The 17198-nt window shown below is 53.6% G+C and overlaps 1 protein-coding gene across 1 annotated transcript in view; it reads right to left on the reverse strand.

Annotated features, from left to right (window-relative positions):
- Nucleotides 1-7581: 7581 nt before the first annotated feature.
- LOC139599311 (trichohyalin-like) overlaps nucleotides 7582-17198 on the reverse strand; it is a 42912-nt gene continuing 33295 nt past the window's right edge. The window contains exons 30-40 of the mRNA XM_071446513.1: nucleotides 16227-16446; nucleotides 15484-15764; nucleotides 14128-14287; nucleotides 13322-13562; nucleotides 12561-12706; nucleotides 11272-11607; nucleotides 10439-10629; nucleotides 9006-9133; nucleotides 8658-8827; nucleotides 7740-7916; nucleotides 7582-7587 (exon numbers count right to left, since the gene is read on the reverse strand). Coding sequence (XP_071302614.1) covers nucleotides 7582-7587; nucleotides 7740-7916; nucleotides 8658-8827; nucleotides 9006-9133; nucleotides 10439-10629; nucleotides 11272-11607; nucleotides 12561-12706; nucleotides 13322-13562; nucleotides 14128-14287; nucleotides 15484-15764; nucleotides 16227-16446 — 2056 coding nt within the window. The remainder of the gene's footprint in view (nucleotides 7588-7739; nucleotides 7917-8657; nucleotides 8828-9005; nucleotides 9134-10438; nucleotides 10630-11271; nucleotides 11608-12560; nucleotides 12707-13321; nucleotides 13563-14127; nucleotides 14288-15483; nucleotides 15765-16226; nucleotides 16447-17198) is intronic.

Consider the following 17198-nt stretch of genomic DNA (forward strand, 5'->3'; position numbering starts at 1 on the left):
TTTCTCCACAGGCCGTGCCTCAGTATGAGGGCTGCTGCTCCTCTGAGATACTGGAGGACTCTTCTATTTCAGACTCAGGGACAGGCAAGATAAAGTAGTCTGGGGGGAACACTCTCCTAAAAGTTCTGATTCTTCTCCTTTCAGGGTCCACCTGCACATTGGATGGGAGAGAGGGTCACAGAAACCTGTCAGCAAACATGGAGCAAAAGGACCTCTGGACATCAAGGCAAGGAGATCCCTGCTCTGAGACCCTGAAGTGCACCAGACAACAGTGGGGGCAAAAAGCTCTCGCTGGAGGCTGTGCAAGAGAGGCCAGTGTGTGTGTGCAGGGACACGGGGCCAGGGAGGGAGGCAGCGCAGTGAAGGTGCCCTTGTGAAAGCCATGGGCTGCCACAAGAGAGAGAACAAAGGGGTGTGCCACAGCAGGGACAGGGAGAGGCAAGGCAACAAGCAGAGGTCTCCAAAGCACTGCCTGGCCTAAGGTGCCAAGTTCCAGAGGAGCCTGAGGCTCTGCAGAGGCAGCCAAAGCCCAATTTACCTGCTCACCACTTCTGGGCACAGTGGATAATTCAGGCCTCTCTCCCTTCTCCTTCTCTGCTGATGCAAGTGGTGTCTTAGATTCCAGACTGGTCCTTGAGCCACCTAACAGCTGCTCCTCTTGTGCTCCAACAGCCTGCTGGGTGTTCAGAGAGGAGATGATGCCCATATTTCAAACACCACAGAAGCTGTCCCTCAGAAATCTCAGTCTCAGGCAGCATCCTCAAAGCACCAGCAATGCAGCTGCTGTTCAGCCCTCTCAGTACAAAACTCAGCCGGGTTTAGTTCATCACTCTGCTCACCTGCTCCATTCCTTTGCACACAGAATCCGAACCCCCAAGTGTTGCCTCCCCTTTTGTGGGCACAGGAGAAGCAGCTCCCCATGCCCAGCTTTGGCCTGGAGATGTTTGATCAGCATGTTCCTGCAAAGGCAGCCCAAGGTCAGGGAGCAAATTCTCCCTCTCCCAAACATGGTAGCATTCCACATGGAGCAGAGCACAATGTGGGAAACCAAGCCCAGGGGAAGAATGAGCCTTCAAGCAATGCCGAGGCCTTGAAACTCCTCTAACTCTTCTTTCCTGACACCACAGGCTTCTGTTCCAGAGGAGCCTGAGGCTCTGAAGAGGCAGCCAAAGCCCAATTTACCTGCTGGCCACATCTCCTGGGCACAGTGGATAATCCAGGCCTCTCTCTCTTCTCCTTCTCTGCTGATGCAAGTGGTTCCTTAGATTCCAGACTGGTCCTTGAGCCACCTAACAGCTGCTCCTCTTGTGCTCCAACAGCCTGCTGGGTGTTCAGAGAGGAGATGATGCCCATATTTCAAACACCACAGAAGCTGTCCCTCAGAAATCTCCATCTCAGGCAGCATCCTCGAAGCACCAGCAGTGCAGCTGCTGTTCAGCCCTCTCGGTACAAAACTCAGCAGGGTTTAGTTCATCACTCTGCTCAGCTGCTCTATTCCCTCCCATACGCAATTCCAAACCCCCATGTATTGCCTCTTCATGTGTGGGCACAGGAGAAGCAGCTCCCCATGCCCAGCTTTTGGCCTGGAGCTGCTTTGAACAGCAAGCTCCAGAGCTGGATCAGTCATTCTGGGTGTGCCAGGAATCAATCTGGCAGTCAGTGGCCTCTGGCTGGAGCCAGGCAGACAGACAAGGCTCTTTACCCAAGCAGGCCTGCACTGACAGGGATAGAGACCCACCTCTTCAGGGGAAACATCTCTGGAATAATTCAGGGACACTGGAGTGGACTGAAGGTCAACGTCTCTGCCTGCCTGGATACAAGTCTTTCCCTTCAGGGAGCCCAAGTGTTTCTTCAGAGACCCTCTGGCAATTTTACACTTGTTCAGTGCAGCACTCAGAGTGCTCCCTCTTCCTTCCTTCAAAGCAGCAGTCCCATGCTTCAACTCTTCCTGCATGGCTTGCTTTTCACTGTCTAAGTGTTGCATTCTCTCCTGCTGACTTTGCATGTTGAGTGCATGCATTTGATTCTTCTTTTCCAGATATCTCATCTGCTGCTGGTACAATTCCCTTTCATGCTGCCAAAACAGGGAGAAAAAGGGTCACTCATTCCCTCTCTCACTTTGCTTTTCATACCAGATCTGGACTCCTGCTGCAGGGGCAGGCACAGGCTGCCCCTCTCTCTCAGCCTCTCAGCATGCTGCAGAGATTTGCTGGGCCCCCCTCCCCTTGATGCTGCATCTTTCCCAGCTCACTCAGCCAGTCCCAGCTTCCCTTCTGCCCTTGCCTGACCTCCTGCAGCTCCACTCCAGGGCTCCTTTGGGGAGGAGCTGCCAGAACTGCAGCCAGGATTTCAAGTGCCCGCTAAGCGGGATTCAGGCAGTGCCACGAGGATGTGCTCTCCATCAGGGAGGAAGGGAAGAGCAAACAGCCGCAGCCTTTCATTCCCTGGGGCTGGGCTGAGAGCAGTGCTTTTCCACCTCTCCTGTGTAGAGTTCCCATGGCTCCATGCCCCAGAGCCCCACTGCCCTCTCTGGGAGCAGCAATGGCCAGATCAGTCTGTCATTCTCTGCTGCCACTCAGGACCAGTTCTCCCCATGCAGGCACACGTCCTGCTGGGGATCAGACCTTGGCTTTCCTCTCCTCTCTCCCCACTGGCTGCTCTCCCATGGCCAAGGCCAAACACCTTTCTATTAACAGCAAACTTGGGACTCTCCCCCCTCCTTCCACATCCAGATATTTAGAAAGCTGAACATGGCATTGGACACCAGGAATTCCCCAAACCATGCAATGTCAATAGGGACACTGAGGACATTGAGAACTAAAGGTTCTAGAGCACAGAAGCCCAGCAGGGAGGAAAATCAGCAGCCTCAGCATTAACCGGCTTTGCCATGACTACAACATCTTCTCCTCCTTATTCAGTAGAATGCAATTAGAAAAGTTTAACTGGGAAAAGGTGCTCTTTAGAACTATGAGCACAAGGTCCAAACATAGCTAGGAAATGGCCCTTTATGGCATCTGCCAATCTCACCAGCACATCCTTCCTTTGCTTCTCCAGGATTTCCAATTTCTTCTTCAGAGATGCCACCTCCTGACGAAGAGCCACAGCTTCTTCCTGCCTTTCAGTGGCCTCTTTTTCCAGAGCAGATTCTCGAGAAATGTGCTTGACTTCCTCCTTCCACCAATCTGCAGCAGGAAAGGGGAAAGGAGAAGGAGAAAGAGGCAAGCAAAGCAAAGGCAAACTGATGTGCATCCTGCAGAGACAAGAGCACTGTCTTCTCTAACTGCCTGTGGTTGCCAGGCACTAAGCCCACAAAGGCTCCAAAGCTGACAGAAATGAAGGAAACTTCCAGGCACAGAAAAAGGCAGGAATGAAAGGAGCAAGGTTCAGAGGGATAGGAGAGTGTGTTTGTTCTTGTCCTTGTGCAGAGTGAGCAACTCAAGAGAGACAAAGCACAGGGGATGCCTGTGCAGCGCTGCTCCAGAGAGGCCAATAGCCTGGAGGCTCTGGCAGGGCCTGGAGTTTGGGGGAATGGAGCTGAGGCATCCAGCTACAGCTCCTCAGCTGGTGAGACAGCATGGGGCAGTGAGTGGGAGAGGAGAAGCTGTACCTTGCTCACTTTCATCCAACTCCTTCTGCAGCTCCAGATTGTGGGCTTTGAGGTTGTCTCTCTGAGCTTGTGTCTTCCTCAGCTCCAGCTCCACAGCCTCACACTGTATGGCCAAGGCAAGAGCTTTGTCATCAGAGCTCTGGAGCTTCACACGCAGCTCAGACACCTCAGCCTGCAGCACGTGCACAGAGTCCCTCAAAGAGCGTTCTCCTGCTCGAGACTCCTCCAGCTCCTTCAGCAGCTGCTTCTGTCGAGTTGCTTGGGAAGCCTCCATCTGCAGCACTGCATCCTGCAGGGCCCGGATCTGGAAGATGGATGCACAGAGCCTCAGGGACAGGGCTGCTCCTGAGGCTGCACAGCGGGCCACAGGGAGAGCAACGAAGGAGAAATGACTTCAAGCCAAACCCAGAAGGCACAGAAGCAAGGATGCCAATGGAGACAAATGGAGAGAAAACAGGGAAAGGGAGGCAATGGGCATCCTTGGGCTGCAGCTCTGAACAGCGGCTGAACTGGCTGTGCTGGAAGTGCCCTGCCCAGCCTGCCACAGCCACCTCTGTGTCCCCACATTGCTCAGTGCCGGGCACAGGCACCAACTCTGTCTGGGACAACACTGCCAACAGAGGGACAGAGAAGCTCCAGAGGAGTCTGCTGCTGCTTCTCCTCCCACATTTCCTGCTGGGACCCGGGAGAAAATGGGGGAAAACTTCTGCAGCTGACACCAGATCCAGGCTCAGCCTCAGGGTGCAGCAGCAGCCCCGGGCAGAACACGGCAACTGTGGATGCTGCTGGCAGGGGAAAGAGGTTGGGGCCTCCAAGGCAAAGGTGCTGTTGTGTGTCCCTGGAGAAGAGGATGCCACTGCACAGCTTACCTGTGTGTTGAGCTCCCGCAGTTGTCCAGCGCGGTTTGAGGAGAGCTGTTCGGCCTGCTGAAGAGCAGATTGACACTGAGACACCTGATTTTGCAGTGCCAGGTTCTGTTCTTCCAGCGTTCTGAGGCACACATTCTTTTCTTCAAGAGACAGAATCAGCCTAGAAGGAAAGCAAGCAACTCATTACTAAATGATATCACCTTTTATCAACTCTTAGGACTCACACCACCTCAGGGGGAAACTGCTCTGCCTGATGAGATTTCTCTCAACAACTTGGCTGTTTAGACTTGACTGTTCCCCCTGCAGTCCCTGACCAGCATGTGCCTACTCTGCTTTTGTCCCAGAATGAACAGCGAGTTCCTGCCTGCATGCCATACGTTCTTTCTGAGATGGGAATGTGAATACAAACCTAACAAAGTCTTGCAATGAAGACATTAGGGGAGAGGAACAATTTTCTTCTGACTAACCAGGCTCCAAAGCAGGGAGGCTTGGTCAGCATGGAAGAGACATTTCCTTCCCCCATCTTACACATCCAGGTAGCAGGAGCAGCACCCTAGAGCCAGGGAATCTCTGGCAAGTTCCCGAAGATTTACCAGCACCCATCCTACTTTCAGCTGGAGAAACAAAGGCCAAAAGGGCAACTGAGGCTTGGAGCACAACCTGATGGAAGATGCAGAAGGCTCCAGGCAAGCAGGAGTGCCCTGCATTTGCTTTGTCTTCTTCTTGGAGGAAGAATCCTGTGGCACTGAAGCCTGGCAGGACTTGATTGGCTGCAGGAGCCCCCCATAGCTTGGTCCTGTTCCTTGCATTCTTTGCACAGTCAGAAATGCCTGTGACTGTGCAGGGTGGCAGGGACCCTGCTTGACCCCCTGCAGGCAGCGGGGGACATTGGATGAGGAACCATGCAACAGAGACATTCTTGTTTCTGGGCTGCCTCCAAGGCCAAGCTGGCCTAGAGCAGCACTCAGGGCCTTAAGATGGTTCTGCCCAGAAAAAGCATCAGATGCCAGGCTGATCCAGATCCCAAAGGCTTCAAGTTACAGGCCCCAAGGTGGAGCTGATGGATATATGCAGCTCCTTAAAGTGCACCTCGGGCAGTGTCAACACACCCACCTAACCACACAATGACCCCTAGAGGGAAAGGGCTACCCCCAAAGCCTTTATCTTCAGAAGAACTCTATCTGAGGGCTTAAAAGAAAAGAAAGTGAAACTCAACATCCAGACAATGAGATCTGGCTACATGGAGAGTTCAGAATCTGCCACTTAGGAAATGCTGCCAGAGCCCCTGGCAGGTGCAAAGATGGCAAAGAGGGAATCCATTCAGCACAATGCAGAGTCCCACAGGCTTTCATTTACCTGGCCTTTTCCTTCTCTAGGGCATTGACAGAAGCCTGCAATTCTGAATTTTGCGGTGCCACTTCTTCCCATTGACTCCTTTCCCTCTCCATGTTCTGCAGATGCACTTGAAGCTCCTTGTTCTGATGTTGTGCCTCCTCCAGCAGCTTCTGGGTCTGCTCAAGCTCCAACAGCTTCTGCCTGGACTCTTCCTGGGCCTCCCTCACATCTTGCTGGGCTCTCTGTGCAGTCCTTTCCTGGCACTCTTGGGAGGCTGCCAGCTGAGATGTCAACTCTGCCACCTCCAGTCAAACAGAACAAAGCAGTCAGAGGCTACAGCCACAGCTTCTCACACTCAGCCACAGCACAGGCTGTGAGCAAAGGTAAAGGACAACTTTCCACTCCTCCCTGTCCTGAGAGTACCAGATTCACAAAGGATATGGACAACTTGTTTCACTCTCTAAGTGGCCCACCCGCAAGGGCACCTGAGAAAGCACCTGCCAAAGCAAGGCTAGCAAGAAGAGGCCAGCAGGAATCCATGCTGCTGCTTGCTGGCCAGCAGCACAGAGGACTAGCCCAGCTGTCCAGAGCAGCAGCTGACATTCAGCAGAGCCCTGAGTGTCCTTCAGAGCAGCTGCCATGGAGCCCCCAGAGCACGAGACAGCCCCAGGGCTCACCCCAGCAGCTGCTGCTCTGCCATGGAAAAGCAAGAAGGCCACAGACCCCTCGCTGCATGACTGCAGTGCCACTGCTCTTTCCCTCACCTGCTTTTCTAGAGCCTCCCTCTGCTCAAGGAGGAGATTCCTTTCCTCTTTGAGGCCTTGTAGCTCTTCCTCATGCCTCCTCTGAGCTGCCTGGGCTTCACTGTGTGCTTCCTGCAGCTCATCTTGCAGATTTGCCTTGATGGTCTGGCAACAAAACACAGAGCAACTTCCTGGGACCTGCCCTCAGGCTCAGCTTTTTCCACTTGCTGCCTCAAAATGCCATTCCCTCAGCTGCTTCTTTTGGCTGCTCTACCCAGCTCTGCTTCCACTGCAAGCCTTCCTTCCTGGGGCTGAGCTCTGGAGCTTACCAGGCTCTGTGCTCCCAGGGCCTGAAGCAGCCCTTGCTTCCTCAGTCCCAGGAGCTGCCTTTTGTGCCCTTGTCACTGCCCTGCCCTCTGTTGCCTGCCTACTCACACTTACCTGCCCCTTCTCCTGCTGCTCTGTCACCTCCTGCCTGAGCTGCTGCACCTGCTGGCGGGCTCGGCTGAGCTCTCCCTGAGTTTGGAGCAGTGCCTCTGATAAAGCATTCTTCTCCTTCTGCTCTTCCAGCAGGACCTGCACAGGAGGAAAGAGCAGAGGGCTTCACGCTCCTCCTGCAGCATCCGTGTGGCAATGGGCAAAGACTGATGGGCTCACGTGCTCTCAGAGCACTTGGCTGCTGCTCCCCTGGGCCACTGCCTGCCCTGGGGGAGACACAGCTTCCCAGGAAGTGACTTAAAACACAGCCCAGAAGACATCTCTGCGTTACTGTTCAGAAATACTCCAGGCAAGCCTTTTAAAAGATTTTTCTCTTGTCAGCGTTCCTGCTGCACCCTTCCCATGCCCACAAAAGAAAAGTCCTACAAACTCACCTTGGCCATGAACATCTACCAGTACACACCAAAAGGGCAGCAGAAGGAGAACAGTGAAGATACCCTGAGGTGCATCTTAGAACAACAGAGCACAAGAGCAGCACAAAAATCTCAGCTGACAGCTGATGTTTCTGCCTGGCTTCCTATGAGAGGGCTCATTCCTGGGGCCAAAGACAGCCCTGTTCAGCTTTCACCTCCCCTAATTCAATGCAGGAGACACGGAGGGCATGCTCCACACAGCCCCCTATCCTGCCATCTCCCACAGCTCCAGCCTTGCAAAAAATCACACCAGCTCTCCTCTCACAATCATTACCTCTTGCTTGGCATTCTCAAATCTCTTTAGCTCTTCTTGTTGGGCCAGCAGGGTGGCAACTTTCTGCCTCATCTCAAACAGCACCTTCTTGTGCTCCTGCTCTCTCTCTGCCTTCTCTTTTTCCCATTGCTCCAGCGTCTCCTCCATTTCTGCACGGTGCCTTTCACGCTCACTTGCCTGAGGAGGGGAGGAAAAATTTGCAAGATGAAGCCCCAGGCAAGCTCCTGGCTGAAAGATGTGAAGCTCCATCCCTCCCACAACCCCCAACTGGAAAAGACAACAGCACTGGCTTTCTGCACTCCAGAAGCTGTGTCCTGTCAGGGAATTCAAAAGGAGGCTCAGCAGGTGCAAGAATCACAGACTTGTGGAACCTCTTCTGCTGGCAAAGACCTTCCCAAGCACCGAGTCCAAGCACTCAGAGGAGGAGGTGTCACCTTCCCCTCTCTGATGCCCCAGTCACAAGGACTGAAGGACCAGGAACAAGGGGCCTGTTCCATTTGCTTCCAGCCCAAAGCTAATCCCTCTGTCCACCATGGAAGCACAGGGAGAAAGGAAACGAGTTCCCACGCCTGCAGCCAGCAGCACTGTTGGCATCTGCTCCACGCTGGCATCTGCTCTGTGGCAGGTGGCACTCGGGGATGATCCTGCCCTGGGCTGCCACGCTTTGGGTTGGCACTGCCCAACCTGCTCTGGAACTCCTCTTACACCCTCACTGAAGCCATGGCTGCATTTACTGTCCCAGCACCATCCTGGGGGCCTTCACACTCCTCCAAGTCTCAGCTGCTGGCTCTGCTGCCCGGCCAGGCAGCGGGAGGCCTCTGGCAGAGGATTGCTGCCCTTTCACACCCTCAGCCTCTGCTTGTGCTGCACCAACCCACAGGGCTGGCTTGGACAATTCAGAAGCATATGGTCCCCTACCAGGTCTTGCAGGAGCTTCTTTATTTCCAGTTGCTGAGCAGTTCCCTGAAGCCTGAGGCGTTCCTGATGCTGCTGCTCTGCCTGCAAGAGCTGTTGAGCTGTGTCTTCCTGTTCCTGCCTCCTGAGAGCTCTCTCTGCTTCCAGCTCACCTTGCAGGCACTTCACTTCTCCTGCAAACATGACCAACAGCAAGATTCACATTCTTGACTGACTTTACTGACCACAGGCCCTTTCAGTGCCTCCAGCCCCACTACTCCTCAGAAGTTCTGTGGACAGAGACAGCTTTACAGGGTGCTCAGCTTCTCTAGTCAGGGGCAGCAGCACAAACAAAGCACACGAGGTTCTCACCTTCTATCACCACTTTGTCCTGTGTGACTGTGAGCACTCGAGCTTCCAGATGGTTCCTGGTGATCTCCAGCTGTGATATCTGCTGCTGAGCAGCAAACAGCCTGGATTGCAGGCTCTCCTTTGCTGACCTACAAGTTGCAAAGATGGACAGACATGAGTTGCTTGCTCCAGACACCCACAGCCGGTTATTCCAGGACGACGTGGCTCAAGATCCCCACGCCTGAGGATGGAAAATGGCTCAGCTGGAAACTCGTCCAGCGAAGGCACATCTGGGCCATTTCCAGAGCAGAGCAGGGCCTGTGAGGGACTGCCCAGGCCTTCCTTATGGCCTGCCCTAGCACAGACAGCCCAGCCCAACTTGGCCTCAACAGCCAAACCTTCACTTGCTGCTCCTGACCTATGACTCTGGGTAGCTGTGCCCAAACAGGCTGGAGCAACAAGCAAAAGCCCAGCCCCTGCTCACAGCCCTTCTCTCATCAGCACTTCCAAGCTGCTCTGCAGGGGGACAGAACAGACTCTTGTCCTGGCTGACTCCTGACATTTTAATGCTCTTGATAATGGACAGAAAGGTACATCATCTTCCAGACACCCGGGATTTAACGAGGCTTCAGAACTACTTGGCAGATACAGTAAAATCTCATGGTCGTGGCAGCACCTGTGAAAAATCAGATCACCCTTTTTTCTGAGCAACAACTACCTGAATGCAGAGACTGCAGTTTCAACTCTTGCAAGGTCCAGGAGTAGACTTGCTGCCTTTATTTGAGTGTTGCTGAACAAGCAGGCAGTAGCCCAAGGGACTTGTCCTTCTTTACACAGTGAGAGGGACCATGCAAAGGCACCTTGGCAGGTTTGGTAGCTGGGTGCCCACCAACAATCAGCAAGAATGCCCAGAGGCTGTTGAGAATTCCAGAGAGCTTTCCCTGCTGCTCTCTAACCAGCTCTACATCCTGTCCCACACTTCTCAAGAGTGTGCTTGGAAGCAGAAATGCCTCAAGATGGTCAGCAGGAGCCTCTGGCTTCACCCTGAATGGCAGCGTGCTACTCCCAACGGGCCAAGGTAAGAGCCTGGAATGCTGAAGATGAGGCTTCCTGGTCTGAAGATCAGGATCATGTCAAGCGACTCAGAAAGGAACGAGGGATGTTCAATGCCCAGAACGAGGAACCAAACCCAAGAGAAACTTGAGGTTTCACTCAGCATCTGCATGGTTCAACTACTCCTCAGTTCAGGGCTGGCTGGATTGCTTTTGACATCCCACAGGAGTGTGCTCGGTGGCACAAACAGGAGCCCAAGGCTCACGAGAGCTTTGCTGGCTTCACATGACAGAAAAACAACCCTCACATTGTGGCTTTTTTTTTTTTTTTCCCTGAGACACTTCCATATTGTGTCCACGGATTGTAAAACCATCTGAAAAGATTCAACTCCCTGCCTTTACCTGGTCTCCTCCAGCTGCCTGGCAAGGTCTTGTCGGAGCCACTCGGTGGCTGCCAGTCGGCCCTCAAGGTCAGCCTTCTGGGCCAGCAGCTCCTCCTCTCGCCACGCCTGGGCCACTTCATGCCCTTGGCCAGAGGCTTCCTGGCTCAGCAGCTCCAGAGACCAGCTCGATGACTCTTCTTCCTCGGAAACCTGCAAGTGGGACAAGGTACAGCTGGAGCCCTTCCTCGGGAGCCCTGTGCAGAGCCAGCCAGTGCCACCTCACAGGCAGCCAGAGGACAAAGAGCACCTGTGCCCTGGCCTCAAAGTTTCACAGCATCTGCCCCATGCAGCTCTGATAGCCTGGCCTGCCAAAAGCTTCTGGCACTGTTCCCTTGGAAGTGCTGTGGCAGGCCCTGCTGCCTTGCCCGGGCCCAGACAGCTCCTTCCCAACAAACATCCCTACTGCAAACTCTGTGTTGCCACCCAAAACCACTGCATCTTCCACAACCGCCAATATAATTGACTCTAAGTACCAGCTGTGCTGAACATTTTCAGCCATTACTCCAAAACTCAACTGGCATTAGTCCATCACTCTGCTCACCGGCTCCATTCCTTCCCACACCCAATCCAAACCCCCATGTGTTGCCTCTTCATGTGTGGGCACAGGAGAAGCAGCTCCCCATGCCCAGCTTTTGGCCTGGAGCTGCTTTGAACAGCAAGCTCCAGAGCTGGATCAGTCATTCTGGGTGTGCCAGGAATCAATCTGGCAGTCAGTGGCCTCTGGCTGGAGCCAGGCAGACAGACAAGGCTCTTTACCCAAGCAGGCCTGCACTGACAGGGATAGAGACCCACCTCTTCATGGGAAACATCAATGAAATATTTCAGGGGCACTGGAGTGGACTGAAGGACAATGCCAGTGTCTGCCGGGATCTTTTCCTGCAGGATGTCCAAGTGTTGCTTCAGAACCCCTTTGGCAAGTTCACTCTTGTTCAGTGCAGCACTCAGTACTTGAGTCTTGTCCCTCGATTTCTTCAAAGCAGCAGCCCCATGCTCCAAATCTTCTTGCAACTCTTCCCTCTCCACTTGTAATTCTTGATTATTTCCCTTATGATTGCTCATCTCAGGTGCATGCATTTGATTCTTCTTTTCCAGATATCTCATCTGCTGCTGGTACAATTCCCTTTCATGCTGCCAAAACAGGGAGAAAAAGGATCACTCATTCCCTCTCTTGCTTTGCTTTTCATACCAGATCTGGACTCCTGCTGCAGGGGCAGGCACAGGCTGCCCCTCTCTCTCAGCCTCTCAGCATGCTGCAGAGATTTGCTGGGCCCCCCTCCCCTTGATGCTGCATCTTTCCCAGCTCACTCAGCCCATCCCAGCTTCCCTTCTGCCCTTGCCTGACCTCCTGCAGCTCCACTCCAGGGCTCCTTTGGGGAGGAGCTGCCAGAACTGCAGCCAGGATTTCAAGTGCCCGCTGAGCAGGATTCAGGCAGTGCCACGAGGATGTGCTCTCCATCAGGGAGGAAGGGAAGAGCAAACAGCCGCAGCCTTTCATTCCCTGGGGCTGGGCTGACAGCAGTGCTTTTCCACCTCTCCTGTGTAGAGTTCCCATGGCTCCATGCCCCAGAGCCCCTCTGCCCTCTCTGGGAGCAGCAATGGCCAGATCAGTCTGTCATTCTCTGCTGCCACTCAGGACCAGTTCTCCCCTTGCAGGCACACGTCCTGCTGGGGATCAGACCTTGGCTTTCCTCTCCTCTCTCCCCACTGGCTGCTCTCCCATGGCCAAGGCCAAACACCTTTCTATTAACAGCAAACTTTGTGTTCTCCTCCCTCTTTCCACATCCAGATATTTAGAAAGCTGAACATGGCATTGGACACCAGGAATTCCCCAAACCATGCAATGTCAATAGGGACACTGAGGACATTGAGAACTAAAGGTTCTAGAGCACAGAAGCCCAGCAGGGAGGAAAATCAGCAGCCTCAGCATTAACTGGCTTTGCCATGACTACAACATCTTCTCCTCTTTTTTCAGAAAAATGAAATTGGAAAAGTTAAAATGGAAAAGGATGCTTCTTAGAAATATGGACACAAGGCCCAACCCTAGGTATAAAATGGCGCTCTGTGGCATCTGCCAATCTCACCAGCACATCTTTCCTTTCCTCCTGCAGGCTCTGCAATTCATTCTCCAGAGAATGACGAAGAACCAAATCCTCTTCCTTCACAGCAATGGCATCTTTCTTCTGGGAATTTTCATGAGAGATTTTCTGGTGTTCTGCCCTCAACATTGCTGGAGGAGGGGATGGGAAGGAGGAGGGGAAAAGAAAAGTCAAGTTAAACTGATGTGCATCCTGCAGAGACAACAGCACTGTCTTCTCTACCTGCCTGTGTTTGCCAGGCCCTAAGCCCACAAAGGCTCCAAAGCGGACAGAAATGAAGGAAACTTCCGGGCAGAGAAAAAGGCAGGAATGAAAGGGGCAAGGATAAGAGGGATAGAAAAGTGTGTTTGCTCTTGGCCTTGTGCAGAGTGAGCAATCTAAGAGAGACAAAGCACAGGGGATGCCTGTGCAGCCCTGCTCCAGAGAGGCCAATAGCCTGGAGGCTCTGGCAGGGCCTGGAGTTTGGGGGGAATGGAGCTGAGGCATCCAGCTACAGCTCCTTAGCACAGACACGGAGCCTGAGAGGCACCAGCTGTGCACGGGATCAGCCCTAGCACAGCCAGAGGGCACTGCCAGCCACAGCACCTTTCTCAAGAGAAAACTTTCACTGGCACGTGGATGGAGAAATCTCCTGCTGGCTGTTTTTCTCCTCTGCCATCTCTGGGCACTTTTCCTCTGCGAGGCATCAGTGAGATCCCCACAGGTCAGACAGCATGGGGCAGTGGATGGGAGAGGAGAAGCTGTACCTTGCTCACTTTGCTCCACCTGTTTCAGCAGCTCCTTATTGCGAGCCCTGAGATTGTCTCTCTGAGCCTGTCTCTTCCTCAGCTCCAGCTCCATGGCCTTACACTCTGTGGCCATGGCCTCTGCTCTTTCCTCAGAGCTCTGGAGCCTCACACGCAGCTCAGACTCCTCAGTTTCCAATTGCTTCTGTCGAGTTTCCAAGAAAGCTGCCTTCTCCTTCACTGCCTCCAGCAGGGCCCAGGCCTGGAAGATGGATGCACAGAGCCTCAGGGACAGGGCTGCTCCTGAGGCTGCACAGCGGGCCACAGGGAGAGCAACGAAGGAGAAATGACTTCAAGCCAAACGCAGAAGGCACAGAAGCAAGGATGCCAATGGAGACAGATGGAGAGAAAACAGGGAAAGGGAGGCAATGGGCATCCTTGGGCTGCAGCTCTGAACAGCGGCTGAACTGGCTGTGCTGGAAGTGCCCTGCCCAGCCTGCCACAGCCACCTCTGTGTCCCCACATTGCTCAGTGCCTGGCACAGGCACCAACTCTGTCTGGGACAACACTGCCAACAGAGGGACAGAGAAGCTCCAGAGGAGTCTGCTGCTGCTTCTCCTCCCACATTTCCTGCTGGGACCCAGGAGAGGATGGGGGAAAACTTCTGCAGCAGAGACCAGATTCAGGCTCAGCCTCAGGGTGCAGCAGCAGCCCCGGGCAGAACACGACAGCTGTGGATGCTGCTGGCAGGGGAAAGAGGCTGGGGCCTGCAAGGCAAAGGTGCTGTTGTGTGTCCCTGGAGAAGAGGATGCCACTGCACAGCTTACCTGTGTGTTGAGCCCCAGCAGTTCTCTTCTATGCTCAGAATAGAGCTGCTCTGTCTCCTGAAGAGCAGATTGACACTGAGACACCTGATTTTGCAGTGCCAAGTTCTGCTCTTCCAGTGTCCTGAGGCACACATTCTTTTCTTCAAGAGACAGAATCAGCCTAGAAGGAAAGCAAGCAACACATTACTAAATGATATCACCTTTTATCAACTCTTAGGACTCACACCACCTCAGGGGGAAACTGCTCTGCCTGATGAGGTTTCTCTCAACAATATGGCTGTTTAGACTTGACTGTTCCCCCTGCAGTCCCTGACCAGCATGTGCCTACTCTGCTTTTGTCCCAGAATGAACAGCGAGTTCCTGCCTGCATGCCATACGTTCTTTCTGAGATGGGAATGTGAATACAAACCTAACAAAGTCTTGCAATGCAGACATTAGGGGAGAGGAACAATTTTCTTCTGACTAACCAGGCTCCAAAGCAGGGAGGCTTGGTCAGCATGGAAGAGACATTTCCTTCCCCCATCTTACACATCCAGGTAGCAGGAGCAGCACCCTAGAGCCAGGGAATCTCTGGCAAGTTCCCGAAGATTTACCAGCACCCATCCTACTTTCAGCTGGAGAAACAAAGGCCAAAAGGGCAACTGAGGCTTGGAGCACAACCTGATGGAAGATGCAGAAGGCTCCAGGCAAGCAGGAGTGCCCTGCATTTGCTTTGTCTTCTTCTTGGAGGAAGAATCCTGTGGCACTGAAGCCTGGCAGGACTTGATCGGCTACATGAGCCCCCCATAGCTTGGTCCTGTTCCTTGCATTCTTTGCACAGTCAGAAATGCCTGTGACTGTGCAGGGTGGCAGGGACCCTGCTTGACCCCCTGCAGGCAGCGGGGGACATTGGATGAGGAACCATGCAACAGAGACATTCTTGTTTCTGGGCTGCCTCCAAGGCCAAGCTGGCCTAGAGCAGCACTCAGGGCCTTAAGATGGTTCTGCCCAGAAAAAGCATCAGATGCCAGGCTGATCCAGACCCCAAAGGCTTCAAGTTACAGGATCCAAGGTAGAGCTGATGGATGTATGCAGCTCCTTACAGTGCACCTCGGGCAGTGTCAACACACCCACCTAACCACACAATAACCCCTAGAGGGAAAGGGCTTCCCCAGAAGACTTTGTCTTCAGAAAAACTCTATCTGAAGGCTTGAAAGAAAAGAAAATGAAACTCAGCATTCAGATAATGAGACGTGTCTGCACGGGGAGTGCAGAACCTGCCATGTAGGAAATGCTGCCAGAGTCCCTGGCAGGTGCAAAGATGGCAAAGAGGGAATCCATTCAGCACAATGCAGAGTCCCACAGGCTTTCATTTACCTGGCCTTTTCCTTCTCTAGAGCATTGACAGAAGCCTGCAATTCTGAATTTTGCTGTGCCACTTCTTCCCATTGAATCCATTCCCTCTCCAAGTAGTCCAGATGCACTTGCAGCTCCTTGTTCTGATGTTGTGCCTCCTCCAGCATCTTCTGGATCTTCTCAAGCTCCAACAGCTTCTGCCTGGACTCTTCCTGTGTCTCCCTCACATCTTGCTGGGCTCTCTGTGCAGTCCTTTCCTGGCACTCTTGGGAGGCTGCCAGCTGAGATGTCAACTCTGCCACCTCCAGTCAAACAGAACAAAGCAGTCAGAGGCTACAGCCACAGCTTCTCACACTCAGCCACAGCACAGGCTGTGAGCAAAGGTAAAGGACAACTTTCCACTCCTCCCTGTCCTGAGAGCACCAGATTCACAAAGGACATGGACAACTTGTTTCACTCTCTAAGTGGCCCACCCGCAAGGGCACCTGAGAAAGCACCTGCCAAAGCAAGGCTAGCAAGAAGAGGCCAGCAGGAATCCATGCTGCTGCTTGCTGGCCAGCAGCACAGAGGACTAGCCCAGCTGTCCAGAGCAGCAGCTGACATTCAGCAGAGCCCTGAGTGTCCTTCAGAGCAGCTGCCATGGAGCCCCCAGAGCACGAGACAGCCCCAGGGCTCACCCCAGCAGCTGCTGCTCTGCCATGGAAAAGCAAGAAGGCCACAGACCCCTTGCTGCATGACTGCAGTGCCACTGCTCTTTCCCTCACCTGCTTTTCTAGAGCCTCCCTCTGCTCAAGGAGGAGATTCCTTTCCTCTTTGAGGCCTTGTAGCTCTTCCTCGTGCCTCCTCTGCGCTGCCTGGGCTTCTCTGCGAGCTCCCTGCAGCTCCCCTTGCAGCTCTGCCTCCACACGCTTCCAGGTCATCTCCAGCTGAGCCATCTGCTGGTGAGCAGCAAACAGCCTGGATTGCAGGCTCTCCTTTGCTGACCTACAAGTTGCAAAGATGGACAGACGTGAGTTGCTTGCTCCAGACACCCACAGCCGGTTATTCCAGGACGACGTGGCTCAAGATCCCCACGCCTGAGGATGGAAAATGGGTCAGCTGGAAACTCGTCCAGAGAAGGCACATCTGGGCCATTTCCAGAGCAGAGCAGGGCTTCTGAGGGACTGCCCAGGCCTTCCTTATGGCCTGCCATAGCACAGGCAGCCCAGCCCAACTTGGCCTCAACAGCCAAACCTTCACTTGCTGCTCCTGACCTATGACTCTGGCTAGCTGTGCCCAAACAGGCTGGAGCAACAAGCAAAAGCCCAGTCCCTGCTCACAGCCCTTCTCTCATCAGCACTTCCAAGCTGCTCTGCAGGGGGACAGAACAGACTCTTGTCCTGGCTGACTCCTGACTTTTTAATGCTCTTGATAATGGACAGAAAGGTACATCATCTTCCAGACACCCGGGATTTAACGAGGCTTCAGAACTACTTTGCAGATACAGTAAAATCTCATGGTCGTGGCAGCACCTGTGAAAAATCAGATCACCCTTTTGTCTGAACAACAACTACCTCGATGCAGAGACTGCAGTCTCAACTCTTGCAAGGTCCAGGAGTAGACTTGCTGCCTTTATTTGAGTGTTGCTGAACAAGCAGGCAGTAGCCCAAGGGACTTGTCCTTCTTTACACAGTGAGAGGGACCATGCAAAGGCACCTTGGCAGGTTTGGCAGCTGGGTGCCCACCAACAATCAGCA

This window comes from Agelaius tricolor, unplaced genomic scaffold, assembly GCF_023055355.1.
Source record: "Agelaius tricolor isolate 1412-34295 unplaced genomic scaffold, bAgeTri1.0.p SCAF_23, whole genome shotgun sequence".
NCBI lineage: Eukaryota > Metazoa > Chordata > Aves > Passeriformes > Icteridae > Agelaius > Agelaius tricolor.